Raw genomic sequence first — 21,507 nt, forward strand, 5'->3', positions numbered from 1 at the left:
TACAGTTAATGCAAAGGAATTGGCACTAAAAGGAAAGAAGACAAAAAGGGATAGGAACAGCAGAACAAAAGAGCAGTGACACTTTGTGAGGCTCAGGCCAAGGGAGAGGGGAGGAGGCAGCACCCAGTGCGGATGTTGTGGTGGAGAATCTGAGAGGCTGAAATTCATGTGTTCCCAGAACTGCTGAGTTCATGCATTCCCAGGAGCTGAAGAAACTGCTCTTATGGAGACACCTCTGCTGGCTGGGGGGCTGGATAAACACCCCTGGTATTGCTGCCCGACTTCCCAGGAGGAGTGATAGCAACCTGTGCCATTAGTCACCAGCTGCCCCAGTCATCTCAGACTCCAGAGGCAGCAGGAACTCCAAACCCCTGCAGCTCAGACTGTGAATTTCTTTTTGATATACTCTCCCTGGCTGCCAGCCTCTCCTAAGCTCTTCCTAAGGGAGATAAAAGAGAATCCTAAATAAAGTTTTATTCTCTAAAGCAGCATCCTGGCACTGTATGCTGGGAGCTGTAACCAAGACAAAGTTCACTTGAGAATAGTGCAAAAATGAGTTGCTATTTGGGTAAATCAGAAGGGGAGCTACTACTGCTTAGTGCCTGGTCAGCTGAATAATGGGAAAGCTGAGACAGTTTTGAAGTGAGTGCCTGATGACATTGTTCTTGTTCTGCTCCACAGTATGAACACAAAGCCCATCAGTTGGAATTCAGTAACAGTTACACACAATCCAGTGGAAAACTGGACACCTGTTTTACTTACTGGTTTTGAGGTAGCATAGGGAGCTGGTGTCATGATGGGAGGCTTGGCTGCACTTTGAGATGGAGGCACAGAAAATCTCTGCCCCGTATCTGGAGGGGAAGAACAGTGAATCCGTGTTTCTAGTCTCTCAGGTTCATGCTTATAGGATTCCAGAGGAAATGTGGGCTGCTTGGTCACTTGTGTTGGGGTAGATGGAGAAGAGGAGAGGCCAGAGGCTGCAAAAAAAAGAATAATTACCAAGGATCAGTTCAGAAGAAAAGCAGACAAAAATCTCAGCTTGACAGTGAGCTTCTATTTTTTCATCACATTTCCCCAGATTAAAAGTATGTGTCTGACTTCCTCATTTGTGAAAGGGAATTGCTCCACCTGGCCATAAAACTCTTAATCACTCAACCAGGTGAACTGTCTGGTCCATTTACAGGGAGGCACAGTGGGAGTGGAGGGTGCTGGAGGCTTGTGTTGCCTTAGCCTCCTGGCTGATTGCTTACTTCTAAAATGATCCTTAGCTCTGGTATGACTTTATTGTTATAATTTTAATACTCTTGTAAGTATCAGGATTATTCAAGAGCTTTTCTGGTTGCTTCTTCTTTTTAATTTTTTTAACAGTATCTTGTCCAGCAGTAAGAATAAAACCAGGAACAGAAGCAAAAGGGAATAATGGCTATTTCTGCTTTGTGTAAGGCTTGTGGCAATGTCTTTATACAAACTAGAATTGTTTTCAGCAGCTTTTGAGGAGGAACATCATTCATTTATTAGGTTAAAATCAGTATCAGCAGCAGATAGTTCCTCTTGTGAGCATCCTGTTTGCATTTGACACATGTATCCACTCCAGCTGTATTTCTGGTTACCGTTCTTAAGGTAGTTCTGAACTGTGACCAAACATAATTTAAGTGGATATATTTATTATCCACTTAAGAACCAGCAGATATCCACAGCCAAGCAAAAAATTCAAGTTACAACACCTGTGTTTCTTGTTATACCTATGTGTACGTCAGCAAACTAAGGAAGAATCTCCTATGCCAGCATAAATCAGACAGACTTAGGTGCATAAGGACTGTAAGGCTGAACAGAGCTATATATTTTAACTGGGCTGATGGCAACTCCATGATTTCTGAATTTGGTTCATTCTTCTCCTTCCTAAGATTTGTGCAGATGATCAGTTTGTCCAGAAGGAAATGAAGCCCAGCAAAAGGGAGCAGACAAGATAGCATTTCATAAGCATAAAATCCCAAGTAATTCAAAGCAGTGTTTGAGAATATGATGATTCTTGATCATCTCTGTGTGAGCTTTCAAGGCTCCACCAGAGATTTGTGCACCAAAGCTTTGCATTGGTGAACAGGCAGCCTCCACTAGTCCCTGCTTTTAACCCAGGGTAAACAACATTAGTACAACCCAACTTTATCCTCATTACCTTTCAGTGTCATGTTTTATCTCCCAGACAGCACTTTCAAAGGAAACTTTGTATTGATTGAAGGCAAGAATAAAAATAAGTAATAACTAAGATGCTAGGCTCAGAAGACTTGAAAGCAAACAACTCAGGCAGAGATCTATTACTTGAAGAAATTATTACTCGAAGAAATTATTACTCCTTACATATATGAGGAAGAATTACCATATCTTATAACTAAAGAAACTAATGAGGAATTCAGGTGACTCTTCTTTAGCTATCATTCTTCATTGAAAACAACATTTCTAGATGGGTCTTACATATGAAGAGACTCAACTTTAAGAGAGCAGAACTGCTTATCAAGAAATCTGCTAAATAGTTAGACTACAGTGTGTTTTGTTTGCACTGGGTTTAGTGATGCAGTGTAATGTACTTATTTATTTCAAAGAAAATCCTACTTCTCACTGAAAAATTTAGCTTTGATGGAATCAGAAAGGATACCCTACTCAGTCTCTCTCTTCAATCCTTTTCCCAAATTACAGCTGCCCTTCAAGGACTCTCATTTCATTCCATAAGGAATGAAATCAAGCAGCAATGACCACAGACCCAGTGGACACTGGGTGTTGCAGACAGATATAAATGTTGTGACATGCTATGGGGTGAGGCAAGAATATCCCTGGTGTTTTGAATGTCCTCAATTTTTCCTGATTTCAGTAGGACAGGAGAGTGTTTTGCATCCTGAAGGATTAAAAGGGCACCTCACTTGACTTTTCAGTTTTTGCTTACAGACAAATTTAGATAAACAGTTCTGGGGAAAATGCTTTTATCTTCTGTGCTTTTATGGATGTGCAAATGTTTCCTGAGCACTTACATTAGGATTTGAGCTGGATAGTAGCTGTAATTGATGCAAATGTAAAACCACTAAATGGGAGAAAAACACCATTAGATCTTAAAGTCTTGCTGTTGGGATGTGCTCACTGTGGGCTAATGTATTCAGCAAGTCTACAAAAAACACTTCCAGTATGAACAAGCTCTGCCAAAAAAGCAATTACAAGCCATAAGGAAACCTCATATTCCCCTTCCTAACAGGACTGGACTACCAAGTTTAGAGGACATCTATAGGACACAGGAAGATGTAGATCAAAGGAGACCAGGGAAATAACATCTCTTACATCCTATGAAAACCATTGCCACCTCATTATAGATGCAGATGATCAGTTACACTCATTATAGATGTGTAGCAGCACAGCCAGGACAGACAGAGTGGTTTCCTTTTCATAAGAACATTCAGTGCTGGTGTGTCTCCTTTTGGATACCAGCCTTGGACAATTGGAATGAGCTGTCATGGATAACAAAGATCTGTGGCTCCAGCATCTTTACTGGGAGCCACGCTGAGCCTAACAACTGCTTCAGCTTGGCATTTAGAACATAAAGTACTCACTGTGGTGCACACCCTAATACATTTGAGATTCAATATATCTGTGACTCAGTCTCCACATAGAGATGGAGGGAGAAATTATAATTATTTTGCAGGGTATTCATTAAATTATGTAATTAAACTTCTCAATCTTTAGTACTTAAAAAGCCTACCCCATGGCATTATTGTGATATCTATGATATTTACATTTTTACAATACTGAGATTGAAAGAATAATCTCATAGGAAATGTTAAATATTTTTATGATTTTTAAAACAAAAGACTTCAGTACAGCTCGACATCCTAAACCCCATAAAGTATTTTATAACAGCCTGCAACATAAAAGAATGAAAATCTGTACTATGTCCTCAGACCAAAATAATTTCAGGAGTTACCAGAAGTTTGTATTAATTTTAATCCTCTTGGACAGCCACCTGAACAGGCAGCATTGGTGTAAATATTTCATTACGTGTATGTGCAGCACCTCTCCTTTGTACTACAAAAGAAGTTACAGCTACACACCATGGCTGAAAACAGTTCATTTTGGAGAACATAAACATAAAATTACTAAGCATTCAAAATTAGGCAACAATTCTTGAGTGTCCTATAATGCAGCTGAAAAAATTCACAATATACATAGGAATTTGTAGAAGAAACAGTCTTTGAGATTGGCTACGAACTCTACTGGTTCTGTTAAAAAGCTGAACCAATATGGCAAGTAACTCTCCCTTATGCTAATGTTACTTTCATCAGACAATGAAATATGGTAACTTTGTGTTCAGAAACTAAATAGTTTTTCCTTTTTCTGTAACATAAAGCAAAATTTTAGGAAAAAAAAAAGTAAAAAAAAAATTAAGAAAGCAAAAAAATCTAGCAAATCAGTTAATGTGTCACTGGCTAACACAGGGTTTTATCTGTTGTTTTCTATTCATCATCCTTGTCCAATTTAAAAACAGTCTAAGAGCTTGTCTTTGTTCTGATGCATCCTGATATTTCCTTTCTGTGGACAAAACAAGAGTGGAAAAGGAGGGTAACTGCCTGGTCTCCATATTGATGAATCCTAAGTCCTAACATTTGCACAATTGAATACAAATAAGAATATTCATAAAAATATAGGAATACACAGTGAAAAACTGCCTTGTTTTAAAGAAACAATTTTCATGTTGCAGAACAGCTTTACTCAGAATATGGATGCCAGCTCCTACCAGAACTAAAGAGCAGTAGGTTTAATTCTGAGCAAAAGGAGCCCATTTCCAGTTCTCCCTGTCACAATGATGTCCCTGGGATGGTGCAGCATTCAGTTCTGTGTCTGTATTGGAGCAAACATCAGCTGGGATCCAGTCGCACAGCCCAGGTTGGATGCAAGAGCCCTGAGAAAGCACTGCTGTGCCAGCAGAGCCAACAACTTTGGCTCAAGTTAGGACACAGCACTGGTAATTTAGCTGGTATTTAGTTGCTCACAAACATACAAAAATAATTTTACTACGTTCACTTGTTTCTCTAGTTATTTGCAACTATTTCTGTTAAGTAAAACCCTTATTTTGCATAGCATTGAGTTCTCTACCCACCTACTTGGGCATTCTGGTCCAGACCAGCCCTCTGCTGATACATAATAGGAAAAGATGAAGCTCTACATTGTCATTCACATGGTCCCAAGGGAAGAAGGGTGGCTGTCCTCCTACATTTCCTACATTCCCCGGGTGACACCCACAATTAGTTCTGTCACCTACATTTCATGCCTGACCTGGCAGGATGCATCTGGTGGTTTCTGGGAGGAAAGATGCTTCCAGCCCAGTGATTCCTGCCAAAGCTTCCCTTTTATTTATCAGCTCTGCTCCATGTGGTTCTGCCCAGAGCTCCAATAACCCCTCCCCAGAAAGAAAAACACTCCCTGCTCCCCTGAACCTTTGGAGCCACCTGCCCACAGATGGTTTGTCAGGGATGTGCTGATGCTCCTGTAGGAAAGGCTGGTTCAGGTGGTTTGGAACAGAGTCCTGCTCCCCTGTTGAGGGCCTGAAGGATACAGCCAGCAGCCTGCTCTCAAATTTCTGCTTTTGTTGTGCCTAAGATGAAGCTGCTAAAACTGGTGAGAGTTCTTGGCCATGAAAAAGAAATCCCTTTTGCAGCTTACCTCTTCCTAGGAGTCACACTTCAGTATTTTCTCAAATTTCTCATTATCAAGCAGGCAACACCACTGTTATCATACAAAGCTGTTGTTAAAATACCTTTCTAAGTTGATATATAAGGATTTAAATGAGAAATTTCTCATTTAAAAAAAATGCAAAAGGAATTTCCATTTGCAGTGGCTCCATGTGACACTTTTTGATGATTTCTTCTTCCCAGGACAACACTGTCCTTTCATTTCCATTCTTCAGCTGGCAGTGACACAGAGAAGGCAGCAGGCTGTGGCTGCTGAATTTTAAGTAGCAAGCAGCACAAGTGAATGTGAGTTGAGCTGGCTGTTCATTAAGCTGATTCACTCTTCAGACACAATACTATGTTAATTTTGATACATAAGCAAATTGATGCAAATGATGTGAAATTAAATTTAATGCCACTTAATGGCAGTAAAACTACAAACCCAAGAGCAGGTAAATGGCTTCTGGCTGTTTCTATTCAAAAAGTACTGGTGATATTGAGACTGAATGTTGTAAAATACATTAGTTAAAAAAAATTTATATCAAATTAAGCCTGAAAAGCAGTCTGAAGAGTTACTGTACAAAAAAAAAAAAAAATATAATAGAGATTTCCCAGGAAATTTCCTGCTGTATCTAGAATTTCCACTTACACACCAGTCCACAATGTGTTCTACCCTACAAGAACTACAGCTTCCCCTGTTGAACCATACAGCCTCTGTCTGTGACCACTCACCACAGGCCAGGTGTTATAATTACAGAATCATTAAGGTTTAAAAAGACTTCTAAGATCATCAAGTCCAACTGTCAACCCAACATCACCCCAGCTAAACCATGTCCTGAAGTGCCACGTCTACATGGGGTTTTTTAACACCTCCAGGGATGGTGACTCCACCACTTCCTCAGGCAGCCCATTCCAATGCCTGACCACTCTTTCATGAAGAAATTTTTCTTAATATCCAATCTAAACCTCCCCTGGCACAACCTGAGGCCATTTCTTCTTGTTCTACCGCTTGTTAATTGGAAGAAGAGACCAAACCCCATGTCACTACCACCTCCTCTCTGGAAGTTAGAAAGAACCATGAGGTCTTACCCCAGCCTCCTTTTCTCCAGAATAACGAACCCCAGGTCCCTCAGACACTCCTCATAAGACTTGTTCTTCAGATCCTTCACCAGCTATGTTGCCTTTGTCTGAACATGCTCCAGCACCTCCATGTCCTTCTTCTACTGAGGGGTCCAAAACTGAACACAGGATTCAAGGTGCTGAGCACAGGGGGACAATCCCTGCCCTGGTCCTGCTGGCCACACTGATGCTGACACAAGCCAGGATGCTGTTGGCCTTTTTGGCTACCTGGGCACACTGCTGGCTCATATTCAGCCTGGTATCAGCCAGCAGCCCCAAGTCTTTTCCTGACAGGCAGCTTTCCACTCACTCTTCCCCAAGCCTGTAGAATTGTCTCAGGTGGTTGTGACCAAAGAGCCTTCCAGTCTTTCATGTAAGCTTCCTGGAAAGAATACAATGGGCAAATAATGTACAGCAAAGAAACAGAGATCAGACACAAGCTTGATGGCAAAGAATGGCTTTTTTTTTTGTCTTGTTGTTTTGAGACAGCTAAAAGCACATTCCTCTTGTGTTTGACAATACATAAATGAATAAAATAAAATAAATGAAGAGGTTGTGGTAATGATTGATGTAGCCACTGATAAGTGCCTGAGCCAGCCATGAGCAATTAGCTCAGCATGCTAATTACATTGAGAGACTCAGCACCAAGACTTTACCAGACAACTTATGGCTGTGGCCAGCATACACTGGCAGAAACACAGGCAGCAGGTACCTTGCTAGCACAAGTGCCAGTGATAGGAGTAAAGTGTTAACAGTGACCCTCAGCAGGTAGCAGCCTGATGGGAACATGTCCTGTAGAACCACAAGAAGCAGAAGGACATTTGAGCATCAGACTCCATGGGAAGCACACGAGGGCAAAGAATGCTTTATCCATCTGTGCCTCCATCAACCACAGATTCTGGGGTCAAGAAGCTTGAAAATACTTCAGCTTTTCACTTGCTGAATCACCTGGCTAACTTTGACATCCTGCTAATGACAGCAGAGCAAGAGAAGTTCAAGAGTGCCACCTTCCAGATGGCTCCTGCTGTACACAAGCCCAGGAGTGCCGATAATGGGATGTGACATTCTGCAACCATGGCCTGGGGGGAACTGCTGAGTTATAACAAAAACCTGTGGTGCAGGACTATGATACCAATCTAAAAAGTCACTAAAATGAAAATCAAGCACTCCTCCTCATTCAAACTGTATTGGAAAGACACATGACATCCGTGCAAACGCTGAGCTCCTTTCTCTGATCCAAACCAGATGACTAAAGAGCTCAAGCCAATCCATGCAAATAAGCCACATGCAACAGTTTGCCCTTATCAGCCTACTGATAACTGAAAGAAAAGTCTCCTCTGACTTCCCAGCCCTGTATCAGCCTATCAGCCAGGCATAGCACCACATCACATGGCAAAGATTCACATGTTCCCTTCTATTATGTGCTGGCTATAGCTGGCTGCTGTGAGAAACAATGCCTACAGCAGGACTTCTCTATTTACTTAATACACCACCTGTGTTCAGAGGCTTTCATGAAATAACTTGTTTTCTATTTCAGCAAAGACGTCTGGCTGCTAAAGCTAACATTTAACAGCTCTTTCCACATTAACCTCAGTTGTCCTATCCGGGCTTTCTTTGCTGAAGTAAATGCCCCCCTGACAATACAGAAAGCTGCAAACTGCCTGTCTGTGGTGACACCTGAATGGCCACCTCTCTCTGTCTCTCCATCACCCTGTTGCCTTCTAGAAGCAGCTGTAACAGCTTTCTGCCCTGGCACCCTCTCCCTGGTTTTGCACAGCAAATCTTCCAAACCACAGCCACCAGCATCATCAGTCTTGGTTTGCTTCTGGTAGCACCCACTGTGTGCAACGTGCTATACAAACAGAAAAGACAACACAGGGCCTGACCTGAAGGTTTTACATTTTGACCACCAAAGGAAAAAAGGAGGATAATTAAGGGAGGAAAGATGGGAGGAAGGATGTTGCAAGCACAACATACAAAGATGAGTTTGGAAGCCAGCACTTGCTTGTTCTGATGCTTAATTTCCACACAGAGATTTCATGCTTAAGTCACTGCATTAAATGTCAGCTTTTCAAAAGCAGCTGCTTGGGAGGTTTGCAGAAGAGGGCACATTGTTGCTTCTGTGATTTATGAACATCCAATGCACATTTTTAAAATTGATGGAATATATGCTAAAAGTTTCTTAGCCTGCTTGCTCTAAACCATTGCCTTAATCATATACTTTGTTTCTGCAACACACTAAAGCAGTTTCCCTGTGAAAGTAAGAAAAAAAAAACCCCAAAACCCAAACATTTTACAAATACCCCATTAGAGGTCGAAATGAATGAAAAGAACAGACTAAATCCGAGGCTGCAGAACCCCACTGAAATCACTGTGGGTGATTTCTGTATAATACATCTACTCTCTGTGAGTAGATGTCTTCTGAGAGACAGAATATTCATGTAGACAGAGACCACCGCGGTATCTGTTCAGAAGGAACCACCGGGCTCTGAGCAGCACACAGCAGGGAGGCGAGTGCTGACCCGGTGCCGGTTGCTGAGGTTCGGGAGATCGGGTTCAAAGGCAGTGGGAGCGGCGTCTCTGGGACTCAGGTCCCAACTAGAGAGCAAGGACCTGCTCTTTGTTTAATTTATCCTACTCTTACAATGAGGAAACTAGCTCTAGAGGTGCTAGTAAAGGCATCAGAGTTACAGCTGGATTGCACCTCACCACAGTTTACTTTTATTTTCTGCAATGCTTACAAGGGCAGTAAGGTGAGAGTAATTAAATATTTGCAAAGTACTCCAGATCCTCAGGAAAGCTGCAGCTGGGGAATGAAACTGTAATTTTCAGTTTCTTTGCTTCTGAAATTCATGTTTTTCAAAGCCTCTGTTCTCCTCTTTACTAAAAGAACAAAAAATCTCCTTCATTCCACCTCTTTTCAAAATTCAACAGGAGTCCAAGCACTGCTTCAGCCTGTGGCATTTGCCTCTCCCCACTGTGCCTGACTCAGACTTCTGTCTCATCATAATTCCTATCTTGCTAACCTGGGAATTAATCTTTTTGTGCACATATGGTGCATCAGAGACAACCCGTGCTCCACAGCACACCTACCAAAGCCTTTGAAGAAATGACTAATGACTTTATGGCTCTTCTTTGATTGAAGATAAATTGCTATGGGCCTGCTACTGCTCCTTATGCCACTTGGTATTATAATTTCCATGGCCTTCTTTGGTACTGGATCATGCTTTTAGTTGAACATTAGTGCAGTAAATTGCTGCTTTCTCTAGACAGCAGCCTGCTCAGAGAGCAACCCTCTCCTTCCCATGAAACGATCCACAAAACACCATCTTTCTTCTGCCTTTCACAATTAGGTCTCAAAGTGATGTAGACTACAACTGACCTGAGATCCCTGTCCTTCTGGTTACTTCTAACCCAGGCTGGTTTCCTGACCCAGTACAAACACTCTTCTTGGCACAAGTATGAGGGCAGCTGGAACAGGGCCAGGAAAGAAACAGAATCAGTGTGTACAGTGGCATTGTTGGTTTATACCACTTGAAGTATACAGAAAACTGCAGTGCAAGTTCTTCTGACAATTGCTATGAACAGAATTGTTCATCTAGGATTGGATTGAGGGCACAAGGAAGAAAAAGGAGGAGGAGGCAGCTGCACGGCCATGTACCAAAACCAAAACCACAACTGTATCAAAAGACTTAAAATATTCCTTGAATTGGGATGTACTTACCTACCACTGGCAAGTCCACGCTTCTCATATGCAATGAATCTTATTTTCCAGCACAGAAGCTGGGTAAGCTTAAAATCAGATGAAGTCCTGTCTTCTAACTGTGATTCTCTATACCCTTACCAATAAAGTAAGTACTGTTATGATACTCAGCAATGAAATGAGTCTGAAAAGCAGTGATATCCCACCTGTACCTTCCAACTTCAGGATGGAGCCAGAAGGATCTCCAACAGGATATCTGAGGTATACTAAAAGATACATCTAAAAAAGTTTTAGACATTGGAATTGCCAAAACTGAGCAAGTCAAACACACTTAGCAAGCATGCTAAATGCCCAACAAAGCCATGAGCATTTGAGCCCATCCTACTTAAAAAATAAAAGAGCTCATTCAGAAACAAATCCCTACTTTGTAAACATAAGCATAAAGGGAACTTTAAACACACAGCTGGATAAATATCAGTCACATGAAATGAACACTCAACCTTGGAGAGTTAATGAAGCTATCATTTTGGAGATCCCCTTAAACTCCATCATCTTACTCTTCTTACCTGCCCACGAGTAAAATTCAAACTCAAGGGAGAGGACTAAACTTTAGTGATGTCCATTGCATGGGATGAACCATGGTCTGATTTTTTTTTTTTTTTTTTTTTTTTTTAATTTTTATCTTGACTCCCAAGTGCTTATAATGACCACACGGATTTCTGATAATTCTGTGCCAACTACATGACACAAGGTTGACCTGTGCCTTCCTGTTGTCTTCAAAACATTCTTTATTAAATTCAATGTACTAGATTATTTTATTGTAGAAAAATACTGAAGTAAAATAAAGAATGCCTGCTTCTAAAACTTATAGACAAGTATTACAGGGATCTTTCAGCAACTAAATTTTACAGTATCATTCCCAGCCACTTATACTTTCTTGAGTCCTGATCTGCTTCCTTATTCTACAGACCAAGCATCTCCTCTCCATACTTCTTAGTAAAATGCTGCATCTAATGTCACACTAGAGACTGATACTATTTGAATAAGCTTCTTATAGATTTACATTTTTCTTGTTATTTCACCTTCTGTTTGCAGGTTGATTTAAACCTTCCTCATCCAATTGCCTACTCACCAGAGCACCTACAGGACCAAGCCCCAGGAATATGCCAGAGGGTGCTTCCTTTGCTTGGCTGCACAGCAGGTTGCAGCTGATACTTCCTCTCAACACCGAGATCTGTGGTGCTGCAAACTTCTGGCAGGAGGGAGCACAAGTGCCCTTCCCCAGAGCATTCATACATTTTTTGGAAGGGCTGGCCAGGCAATTTTCCCCTCCGGGAAATCCTTCCCCTCCCTTGTCATTCAACCCCAGCTTCACCCCATGGCCCATCCCAGGTCACTATTACAGCATTGCTCCAGCACATGACAACAGTCACATTCCTGGTTTGTTTTACTCTCCAGAGCTGTCATCCTGCTATAAACCATATGAAAACAGTAGGAGCTAAAAGGACTCGGTGTGTTGAGAGTGAGTACCTAAACAGCAGACTCTCTGGAGCAGGGAGATCTCCATGCCAGAGATTTCCCTCACTCAGTGGGGAAATCCCATCTATTTAAAGAGACATATTTAAAGGACATACATTTACCCTTTCATTCTGCCTTTCCCTCCCATGACACCAGTTCTCATCCTTTTGCAGGTATCTCCCTAAGTCTCTGGAGATTTCAGTCCATCAGCTGCTGACAGGCAGCTCACAATGACTCGATCCTGATTTCAGCTCAAGCTAATACTTTAAAGTGGGGTAGGGATTTCACTGCCATTCCTTCAGTCCTCAGTCTCAGGAAGGCTGAGCCACGTCTGCTCATGTAAAAGGCAGCTTTATGAAAACCCAGAGGACTGGCACACTTCAAACTTCAGAAACGAAGCAAATCCAGAGCTATGAAAAAACCACATAAGATGAACAGAATGCTTGGAGCTTCCACTGCATCATGGAAAAGCTGACAGCCCCTCCAAACAGGTATGCTTGCAGAGACCCTTCCTCCAGGATTGCTACCTCTCTGACTAGTACAAGGCAATATCTGAAAGCTCAGACATAAGAGATGCAGACAAAATCTGTGATACAAATGTTATATATACTTCAAGGGGGAAAAAACAGAAAAAACTCTGACTGGCTCATGTATGAGACAAGGAAAGCAGGGACAGGTACAGGCCTTATGTGCCTGATCTTACTATCGCCCTGCCCAGATGGATCAGTAAGAAAGCTACATCCATTACTAGAAGAAGTTCATTAGAGAATGACGTGCAGGCAGTGATCTGACCATCTGCTCTATTGTCTTCTGTCAGTCTACAACAGTAAAGGAACAGAAATGCACAGAAGACATCTCTGCCCCTTTGCTTAAAGCTTTAACCCCTCAACAATCTGTGCTCACTGGGGCAGACCTGGAGATGTGCTTCAAAGGAGGCTGCTCAGGGAACCTGAGGGCAGGACCAGACCTCCTGGGGAATGGATGGCTCCACCAGCCAGAGCCCAATCAAACTATTGATTAAGCTGGTCCAGCAGCCCTGGCACAGCAGCTCCAATGCTGCTCTTCAACTCAGAGTAGATGATGACTACAACATCCACCCCTGTCCACTGACACAGCTGAAAACACAGGGCTAAGGGCTTCAAGCCAAGAAGAAAGCACATTCAGCCTAAAACCTGAAGAGCAGGAGGCCACTTTACAGGACAAAGATGATTTCAGCAGGAGGAGGAGGTGACTCCTCGTGGAGCTGCCCCAGCCCCTTGTGCAGGTCCCTGGGATGCCCAGGCAGGGTGCTGGTTCTGCTGGTTCTGACTCAGGTGTCACAGAGCAAAGCCAATGCTGCAAGGGCTGTGGTGAGCAGCTGTCAAATGATAAAAGATTTGTCTGACTGAAGATGGATTTAACATAGGAGGGAAAGGCTTTGTATCTCATTACCAACCTGCTGTGCCAGTCACTTCCCTCCCCAGCTGCACTATTTTGACCTCATTTCTGAAAATAAATTATGAGCTGTTTCCTCCTTTTAAGATGTAACTCTTGCACTGGAAAGCTGTTTGCTTTCTGTTGTTAAAGAAAGGCAGTGCTGTAACCTGGTCCTTGGAGCACAGGCTGCTTTGGACAAGAGAATCACTACCTCAATCCCTGCATAACTCCCATTCAAAAAGCCATTTATAATGAATCTGTCTCCACAAACAGACCATGACAAGTTTTTCGGGTGCTTCTGCAAGTAGTAAATTGATATATATATATATATATATATATATATATGATCCCACTTTACTGAACATTTGTGAAAATGTATTTGATGCTGAGAGTCACCTGCTGCTGCTCAACCCAAAACAATCAATCAGATGGTGAAAGACCAGTTGGTTTTTAAGAGCCACCTAGGTAAGGCTTTGTGATTGATTGCTCATTATGTGAGCCAGGTCTTGCAAAAAACAGTCAAGGATGAGGACTCGTGTCTATGTCCTTCCAGTCCACATTCAGAACACATGAGGAGACTTTATTTGCTGAGAAAACCACATCCTCTGCTTTCCTGAGCTTCTATTTCTTCTGACAGCTGATTATGTTCCTGACATCTCCAGAAAAAATACAGATGACACTGCAGAGACAGCAGGAACATATGATCCTTAGCACCTACCAAGAGCTTACAGACTGACTGCAAAGAACATCAGGAAGTTCTGCAATGTTCTCCTTTTTAGAGAGGACAGCATAGAACTGAATATTGCTCATGGGTCTCTAAATATTTCCTTGAGTTTTATCCTTATAGGGTTTGGTTTGGTTCGGTTTTAATTTTTTTTTAGGTTTGGGTTTGTTTGTTTGTTTGCTTTTAAGAAATATTGCACTGATTAAATGGGCATACTCTGCCAGAATTTCAAACAGACATACTCTGCCAAAATTTCACTACTGTAAAAGCAATTCAATCACTGTTTTGGGGAACGTAGCTGGTATTTAGATGCCACTTTTTTCTTGATGCAGAACTGAACATGAAACATCACCCTGAAGTTCTGTTGAACTTTAACAGGATCCAGCTTAGAACAACTCTGTTGTTTCACTGTTGGCACAAGCTGAACACCATCCCAGCCCAGCAGAGACCTCCAGACCATCATGTGGCTGGCCCACCAGCCTTCTACAGCTTCTGCCCAAGGTATTCACACTACGTGGAGCCAAGTGTGGGATCTCTGACAGCACTGGCCTTAACCCTATCCTTCTCGATGATGCAAGAGAAACCCTCAGCCCAAAGCACAGATTGTGCCATGTCTGCCACTCCACAAAGTCCTGGAGTCTGGATAAAAGCACCTTCTTAGCACAAAATGGAAACTTGGTTGACTAGCAGCAGTTTCTGGAGAAGGCACTGACTTCTATTCATGTGCAGTAGCAGGAAGAGAGGTCATAGGTTTAAACCCAGAAGAGACAGGAGTGGGTGTACCAGGATTGCTGTCACTTGGGCAGAGAAGGATGGTTCAGAGTTCAGGAGCTGGGGGACAGTTTTACCAAAATGATGATTATTTGTGTTACTCCATGCACCGAGTGCATTGCTTCATCTCAAGCCACAATGAAATTAAAGCCCCTGACCATGAATCAAAACTATTTAGTGTGAAGGAAAATAATCAGACCTGTAGAGAGTGCTCAGGCACAGCTGGGCCACAGGAGGAGGTGAGCACTTCAGAAACAAAAAGGATACCAACCAGAGCAGGATCAGCCACTAAAATGGCCAAGGTAAACAAAGCACAATCTGTGTTAGTCTCTCAGAAATAAGCAATTAGAAAAAGGATCCCTGAGGGAAACTTTGTCACTGCTGAGACACAAAGGTACAAATTGTGACCTTCCCTCCTCAGGTGTTCTACTCGTGCTGAAGGTGCTCCTGGCCACCACACACCTACGTACTACAGCAGCATCCTGGAAATGAGTAGAAATAAATCCATGAAGGAAGCAGCAGAACATATTACTAATGATATTTTGTTTCATTTTTTGTTTCATTCCTTTATCTGTCACCTGAAATCAATCAAAATCCAAAAGAAAATATCCCAAACTTGTGCTTAAAAAAAAAAAAAAAAAAAAAAAAAAAATCACATTGTTTTCATTCACACTGATAAAGCCTCTTCCATTTTTCTCATGTTGATGTCCAGGGCTGGAGAGATTTAATGACCTTTTTCTCTGGCTCTGTTTTCAACACCCTGATGATAAATACATGCCAGCAGCCAGCTGAAGCAACAGTTGCTGCAGATCCAGTGTCAGAGTGTGACAGACATGGGGACAGCTGCTGTAGGTGGGAGAACACACAGCCGGGGACCCTGTGATTCCCCATCATGTGCCATAATGGGATCAAGGAAAACTGGCTCAGTCCTTTCCCTCGATCTGTTTCCTCCTCACCTTCCCTAAGGAGCATTTGGCTTTCCTCTCTCATGCTTGGAGCCATTTGGTTTGGCTGACACAGGAGATTTACATCAATTAAATTAAATGGAGAAAGGAGAAATGTGCACTGAATACCAGGAAACTACCTGCCAGCAATGGCTATGAAGAGAAGGGTGCAGAGAATGCCTCAATATCCACAGTCATCCATGGCCACTTCATCCCTCCTTTACTCAGCTATGGGCTTCCTCAGAGACCTTTCAGACAGACCTAAAATCTTTACCAGGATCTTTCTCTGGCTCTCCAGAGGTTTTCCTTCCTCCTTTTACTGAGCAATGATGCCAAGGAGGGCAAGGATCCCCATTTCTGCTGCTTGCAGGCTTTTCTTTACTGTTCTCTCTCCCCCTCCTCTTCATCTGCTGATCCCTTCTCCAGCACCCAATGTACAGGACCCAAATTCAGGACTAAGTTCAGAAAAAATCATAGAGTTGCACTGGCAGAAGACAAATGCCTTGAACGATGTCAGTAGCAGAGACAGGGATCTTGCTGGCAGTCAGGTGCTATCCTTGGGGGGAGGGGGGGGAGAGGAACAGATTTCATCCCCTTGTGAAGATAACAAGGCCCATTTGTGCTGAAAAAGCTGATTTTGCTATGCCCTACATCTCTTTAGGGATTTTTGGACTCTTCTAACAAACCTATTCCTAGCACTCCTCTCCTGGGAGCATCCCAGCACTCCTGGAGCTTCTGCTCTCATGCTTTGCTGGGGCAGAGGAAGCAGGGGCACAGTGTGATCTCACCATCACCCTCCCTGTGACTGTAACATCACCTGTCTGTGAGCTGCTGCTTGCCAAAGCCTGTGAAGGTTGGATGGCTCAAAGCACAGAGCCACATCTCTTCAGATCCCAGGAGAATTGGCATTAAATACAAGTATGTCCATTCAGCTATGCCAGCCCAAACTGCTGAGCACTTTGCAGATCAAAAAACAAACAAAAAAATCAAACCAAACCAAACCAAACCAAACCAACAACAAAACCAACACAAAAGATGAAAAGAAAAAAAACAACAAAAAGAAACAAAGACCAAAACCTGCCCAAAACCTCATTATAGAGGCCTTCTACAGCAGTTTATTAACTACTATACATATCCCTTCAAGACTGCAGTTTTCTCTTTTTTTGTGGAGAAAGTTGTTTGCCAATACAACTGCCTTAAAGCATGTGGTAATATCTGTGTTATCTTTTAAAGCTGGTAATACATTTGCCTAGAACAGGCATTTTTAAAGACCAAAGCCAACATTTGGCTCTGGAGGCTTTGCTAAAGTAACATGGAATCATATTTCAGCACTGAGAAGTTTCTCATTGGTAAGTTCTCCCACCACAGAACTACTTAAAGTGCTAGTTTAATGCAATAAGGTTGTTTATACCTGTAGCACACTGCACATCAGTGGATCAAACTGCAACTTCAAAGGGATCTCAAGTGCTCGAAAGTAGGAGTATGGTTAATTAATAATGTAAAATAAAACCCAACAAAGGCAAGACATCGGCAGCAGAGCATATGAGGCTTTGAAGAAATCAGCTTCCATTAGACTTAATCAGGGCAGCATCTTTCATTCCTCTGAGAACACTGATGCACTTTATCCCTTAAGCTACACACTTGCTTTTGGAGTCAGACCCGTTGTATCATTTACATCAAATATGTAGAGCATTATCCTCAGTAAGATGCAGACCAAAATAACAAGCTACACATCTTGGTTTATTAAACCATCATTTATATGCTTTTCATAGGTAAAAGTTGCTCTTCAAACGGGGGGCAGAAGCACAAAGTGGTCCATTACATTGCTTTTCTGAGAGGCCCCAGCACATCCCTGTTCCTTGGCAGAGCCATGAATTAATTCATGACTTTTCCTGGGCAGCCAGGGCTGGCCCAGTTCCCACTGCACCAAGCTGGAATGTGAAGCTGCCCCTTCCTGGCAGGCTGCTGGGATCAACCTCTGCCATTGAGTCAGCTGCCCCCGTTTGCACTTCAGTTGCTAATCAGAACTCTCTAACACCATGGAGATGACTCCTGCTCAAATATTTGGCTTCACGAGAGGCCAGCTTGCAGATAATGCATAAAACAAAAGGCAGCACAGAAATTCATGGGGAAAGCACATGCTTATCATGATGGTAGCACATGGGATGTCTCTAGTCTGTAATGTGACTAATTGTGGCACTGTTTGTTTGGTTTTCCTGAAGTCAAACATTTTCACATTAGGGAGCTTTCAAATCTGATCTGCTTTCCATCTTCTACAAATTTCATCCCACATGGATAATGCAACAGATTCTTATCACTTCCCTCCTTACTCCAAGTGTCACCTGGGCTTCCCAGTTCTCCCACACAAGCGTGAAGTTGCAGCACACAGGTCTGCACTGCAAACAGAAACATACCACCTAAATTCTACTGAAATGGCACAAAACCTTCTTCCTTACATTAGCACCTGTAAAATATACACATTTCAAAAATAAAGCATGTAGGCTATCTCCATTTCCCCTTGCTCCAGTCCTACCCTAGGGGATTTCTATGCCTTGCTTCTAATGCAGACTTTACCCTTTCTGGCTGAGAATGCTGGGGTCTGCTTCCACTCCTGTGAGGAACCCTAAAAATCTCCCCAGCAATCCTGCTCAAGCTGAGGGTGTTTTTTTTCTGTGATTTCCAAACTGAGCTGCTGCCTTTGTTCAACATGTCTCCAAAAGCATTTCCTTTGGGATTCACAGGGGGTCATTTATCCATTCTTGAGCCAACACAACTAATCTGGGCTCGGATTGTTAGGCTGTGTGCATCTGCTGCATGCTGAAAGGATGACCATGGATTCTGGGTGCTGCAGCTTCTGCTGGCCAGCACAGCACAGAGTGGCCAAGGTGAACTTGCTCACAAACACCTTGTTTGCTCAGGGTATGTTCAGATCTGGCACAAATGCAGCATCTGGCTCTCTGGCTCTGGTGTAGCCATAACACCAGAAGCTCTTCCTCATCTAGAATGTAAATGTAACCCAGCACTTCAATAGCTGTGTTATTATAAGTGGGCTATGATACGGGCACAGCAGAGCTACTGCAACACTGGATTAGAGGTAGATGTTCTACAAGCTGATCCAATTTCAACTCATTCATTTATTAGCATCACATGCAGTTCAGCTACCTTGCTTGAATATTGCACAAGAGCCAATATTTTCAAAGTACCCTCCCTAAAGCTATGTGTGTGAAGTCAGTGTAATACAGCCCTGATCATAAAGCTAACTTCTGGTTAAAATGCTTGATTTTTCCACTGAGATATCCCAGGATTAAATAAGCAGAATTACATGGTAACTACATACATATTTCAATTCAAATAGTCCTACTGTAATGAACACATCATTTCTATATATTCATCAGTAATACTGGTTTCAAATACCACAAAAATCATGAGCTAAAACCTTGGAGTGTCACAGTATTTAAATCTATAAATATAATGAATTTCCTTTTTTTGAGACATTGGCTTCCCAGAATTTATCTGCACCCATAAAGGGCTATACAATTCCAGGAAATAAATTAAAAATCAAAAGCTTTAATTTTTGTTTCCTTTTATGAAAGAAAGAAAATTAAAGCTTTCATAGAGCAATGTGTTTCCAGAAGCTGGGGACATTAGAGGCTATAAATTCATAAATTACAATAAATGTAGACTTGGGAATTCTGATTAATTCTTTTGATTTCTTGTCTCATTTGTACAGACTTCTGAAAAAGAAATATTTCAGCTTACTCTTCATTTGTACCTATTTACAAAGCAAGAGTCAGAGTTTTGTTGTACATAATGTGACCAGAAACTCAGTTATTGAGTTACGATCATAAAAATAATTGATTGCTCAATAAATGCTCAATTGAAATAATGGTATAGGTGATAAAAGAAGGGAAAATAAAGAGCATACCAGTTCCTCAGTCAAAAAAGCTGATTCTTCTGATTCCACCTTCCTTCCTGTGAATTCTAGGGACACTTCTTACCTACCACACAGCAGTGGTTTATGACTTGCTATGTTATACTGTGAATGTATATGAAGCCTCTTGGATTTTATGCAAAAAATATTGGGGAAATGTAAAGCAGACTATTATATCATCTTAGCAACACCAAAACATGTGTTCCACATCTTCAAAATTGATGGAACGAATGGCAATGGGCTAATATGGTTAATTAATATGGTTAATCATTGTTGTTCATAAGCGAATCTGTACTTCAAGAGAGAGAAACTGGTTTGTGATTGATTCCTTCTCTCATTTCACTCACAAGCAAAGCCCTTGATCTAATTCCCAAGAAAAACCAGTAGAGAGACTTCCAGTGAACCTTACCTAGACTCCGAATAAGTTGCAAATTATTCTGTGCATCTGCTTAGGCAGTTCCTGCCAAGTAATTCCTAAAGAAAGTTGCTCAGATCTGACTTGCACAGTTTTTGCCACTTTTGCTCCCCAGTATTTTAAAATTTGAAATAATTTAAACAACTGTATTCAGGGTTGTGGATTTTTACCTCTCCTGAAGTGTTTTCCATGCGTGCATTTCTCCAGCAGTGTGTATTGTTACCTAGGTTATGGCCAGGGATAGCATTCCCATTTGATTGTGATATTAGATTCATTATCAGACTTACAGGTAAACTTCCAGCTGCCTGTACCTGCATGCATTTGTTCATGTGTACACAAGGAATCAGGGAAAAGAAAACAGTAACTTGGGTTTTTAGAGCCCAGATTTGCAACCATTACACATAAAAACCAGACTGGACACTTTTCAGATGTCTCATGAGTAAAACTGCACTGTGTCTTAGAAGAGTCATTTTTTGGGATTATTAATCTAAACCCATATCCAAGTAAAAGAAGAAAATAAAGCCATTCTCTCTGATGTCCTGTAAGGTGTATTAAAGAAAATGAAGTAGAAAGACAGTTTTAATGCCTACAACATTAAAAAGAAAAAACCATCACCAGTGGCAACAGAAGCATTTATACACTAATAATGTGGAGAATGAGAAGACAAAATTATAGTCCCACCAGCCAGTACAGGGTAATTGGTGTGTGTTAGTGAAGAGACTGTGGAATTCAGCTCCATAGTAATTCTGCAAGAGGAATCCTATAAACAGTGGAAATACTTTCAAATTGGTACAATATTTACCTGATTGCCACTACATATAAAGGCACTGCTCGAAATCCCTACCACCAAATGCATAACAGAACGGGGCTGTGAAGGCACCTTACTCATCTCACAGGTGCACTGGGATGCCTTTCCACAAGGCATATTTGATTTTATATGCCCATACAATTCCCAAACTTGTCCCGATGCCATTTAATTGAAATCAGTCCTGCAGCCTAAGACTGAAAACTCAGTGTTGTAATTCCTCTTGTTTAAGTCAAGATGATCTCAAATGGGGGCAAACATGATGCCTGGTAGGTGTTTCTCTATAAATATGTCAAAGAATAACCTGCCTGCCTTTCCAATTGCCAAAACACATGGATTGGCAGCCCTGCTGTAGAGGGATAATTACCATGCCATTCAGCAGCAAAAAGACACCTGGGCTTACAGCAAGTCCCATTAAAACACCCTAAGGTTAAACCTCTGATTTTTACATTTCTT

The 21,507-nt window shown here is 41.9% G+C and overlaps 1 protein-coding gene across 1 annotated transcript in view; it reads right to left on the reverse strand.

The window, feature by feature from the left end:
- The window catches only part of PRKAG2 (protein kinase AMP-activated non-catalytic subunit gamma 2), a 218,182-nt gene that overhangs the window by 70,552 nt on the left and 126,123 nt on the right, over nt 1-21,507 (reverse strand). Inside the window, exon 4 of the mRNA XM_030445586.1 lies at nt 763-977. Coding sequence (XP_030301446.1) covers nt 763-977 — 215 coding nt within the window. The remainder of the gene's footprint in view (nt 1-762; nt 978-21,507) is intronic.

This window comes from Calypte anna, chromosome 2, assembly GCF_003957555.1.
Source record: "Calypte anna isolate BGI_N300 chromosome 2, bCalAnn1_v1.p, whole genome shotgun sequence".
NCBI lineage: Eukaryota > Metazoa > Chordata > Aves > Apodiformes > Trochilidae > Calypte > Calypte anna.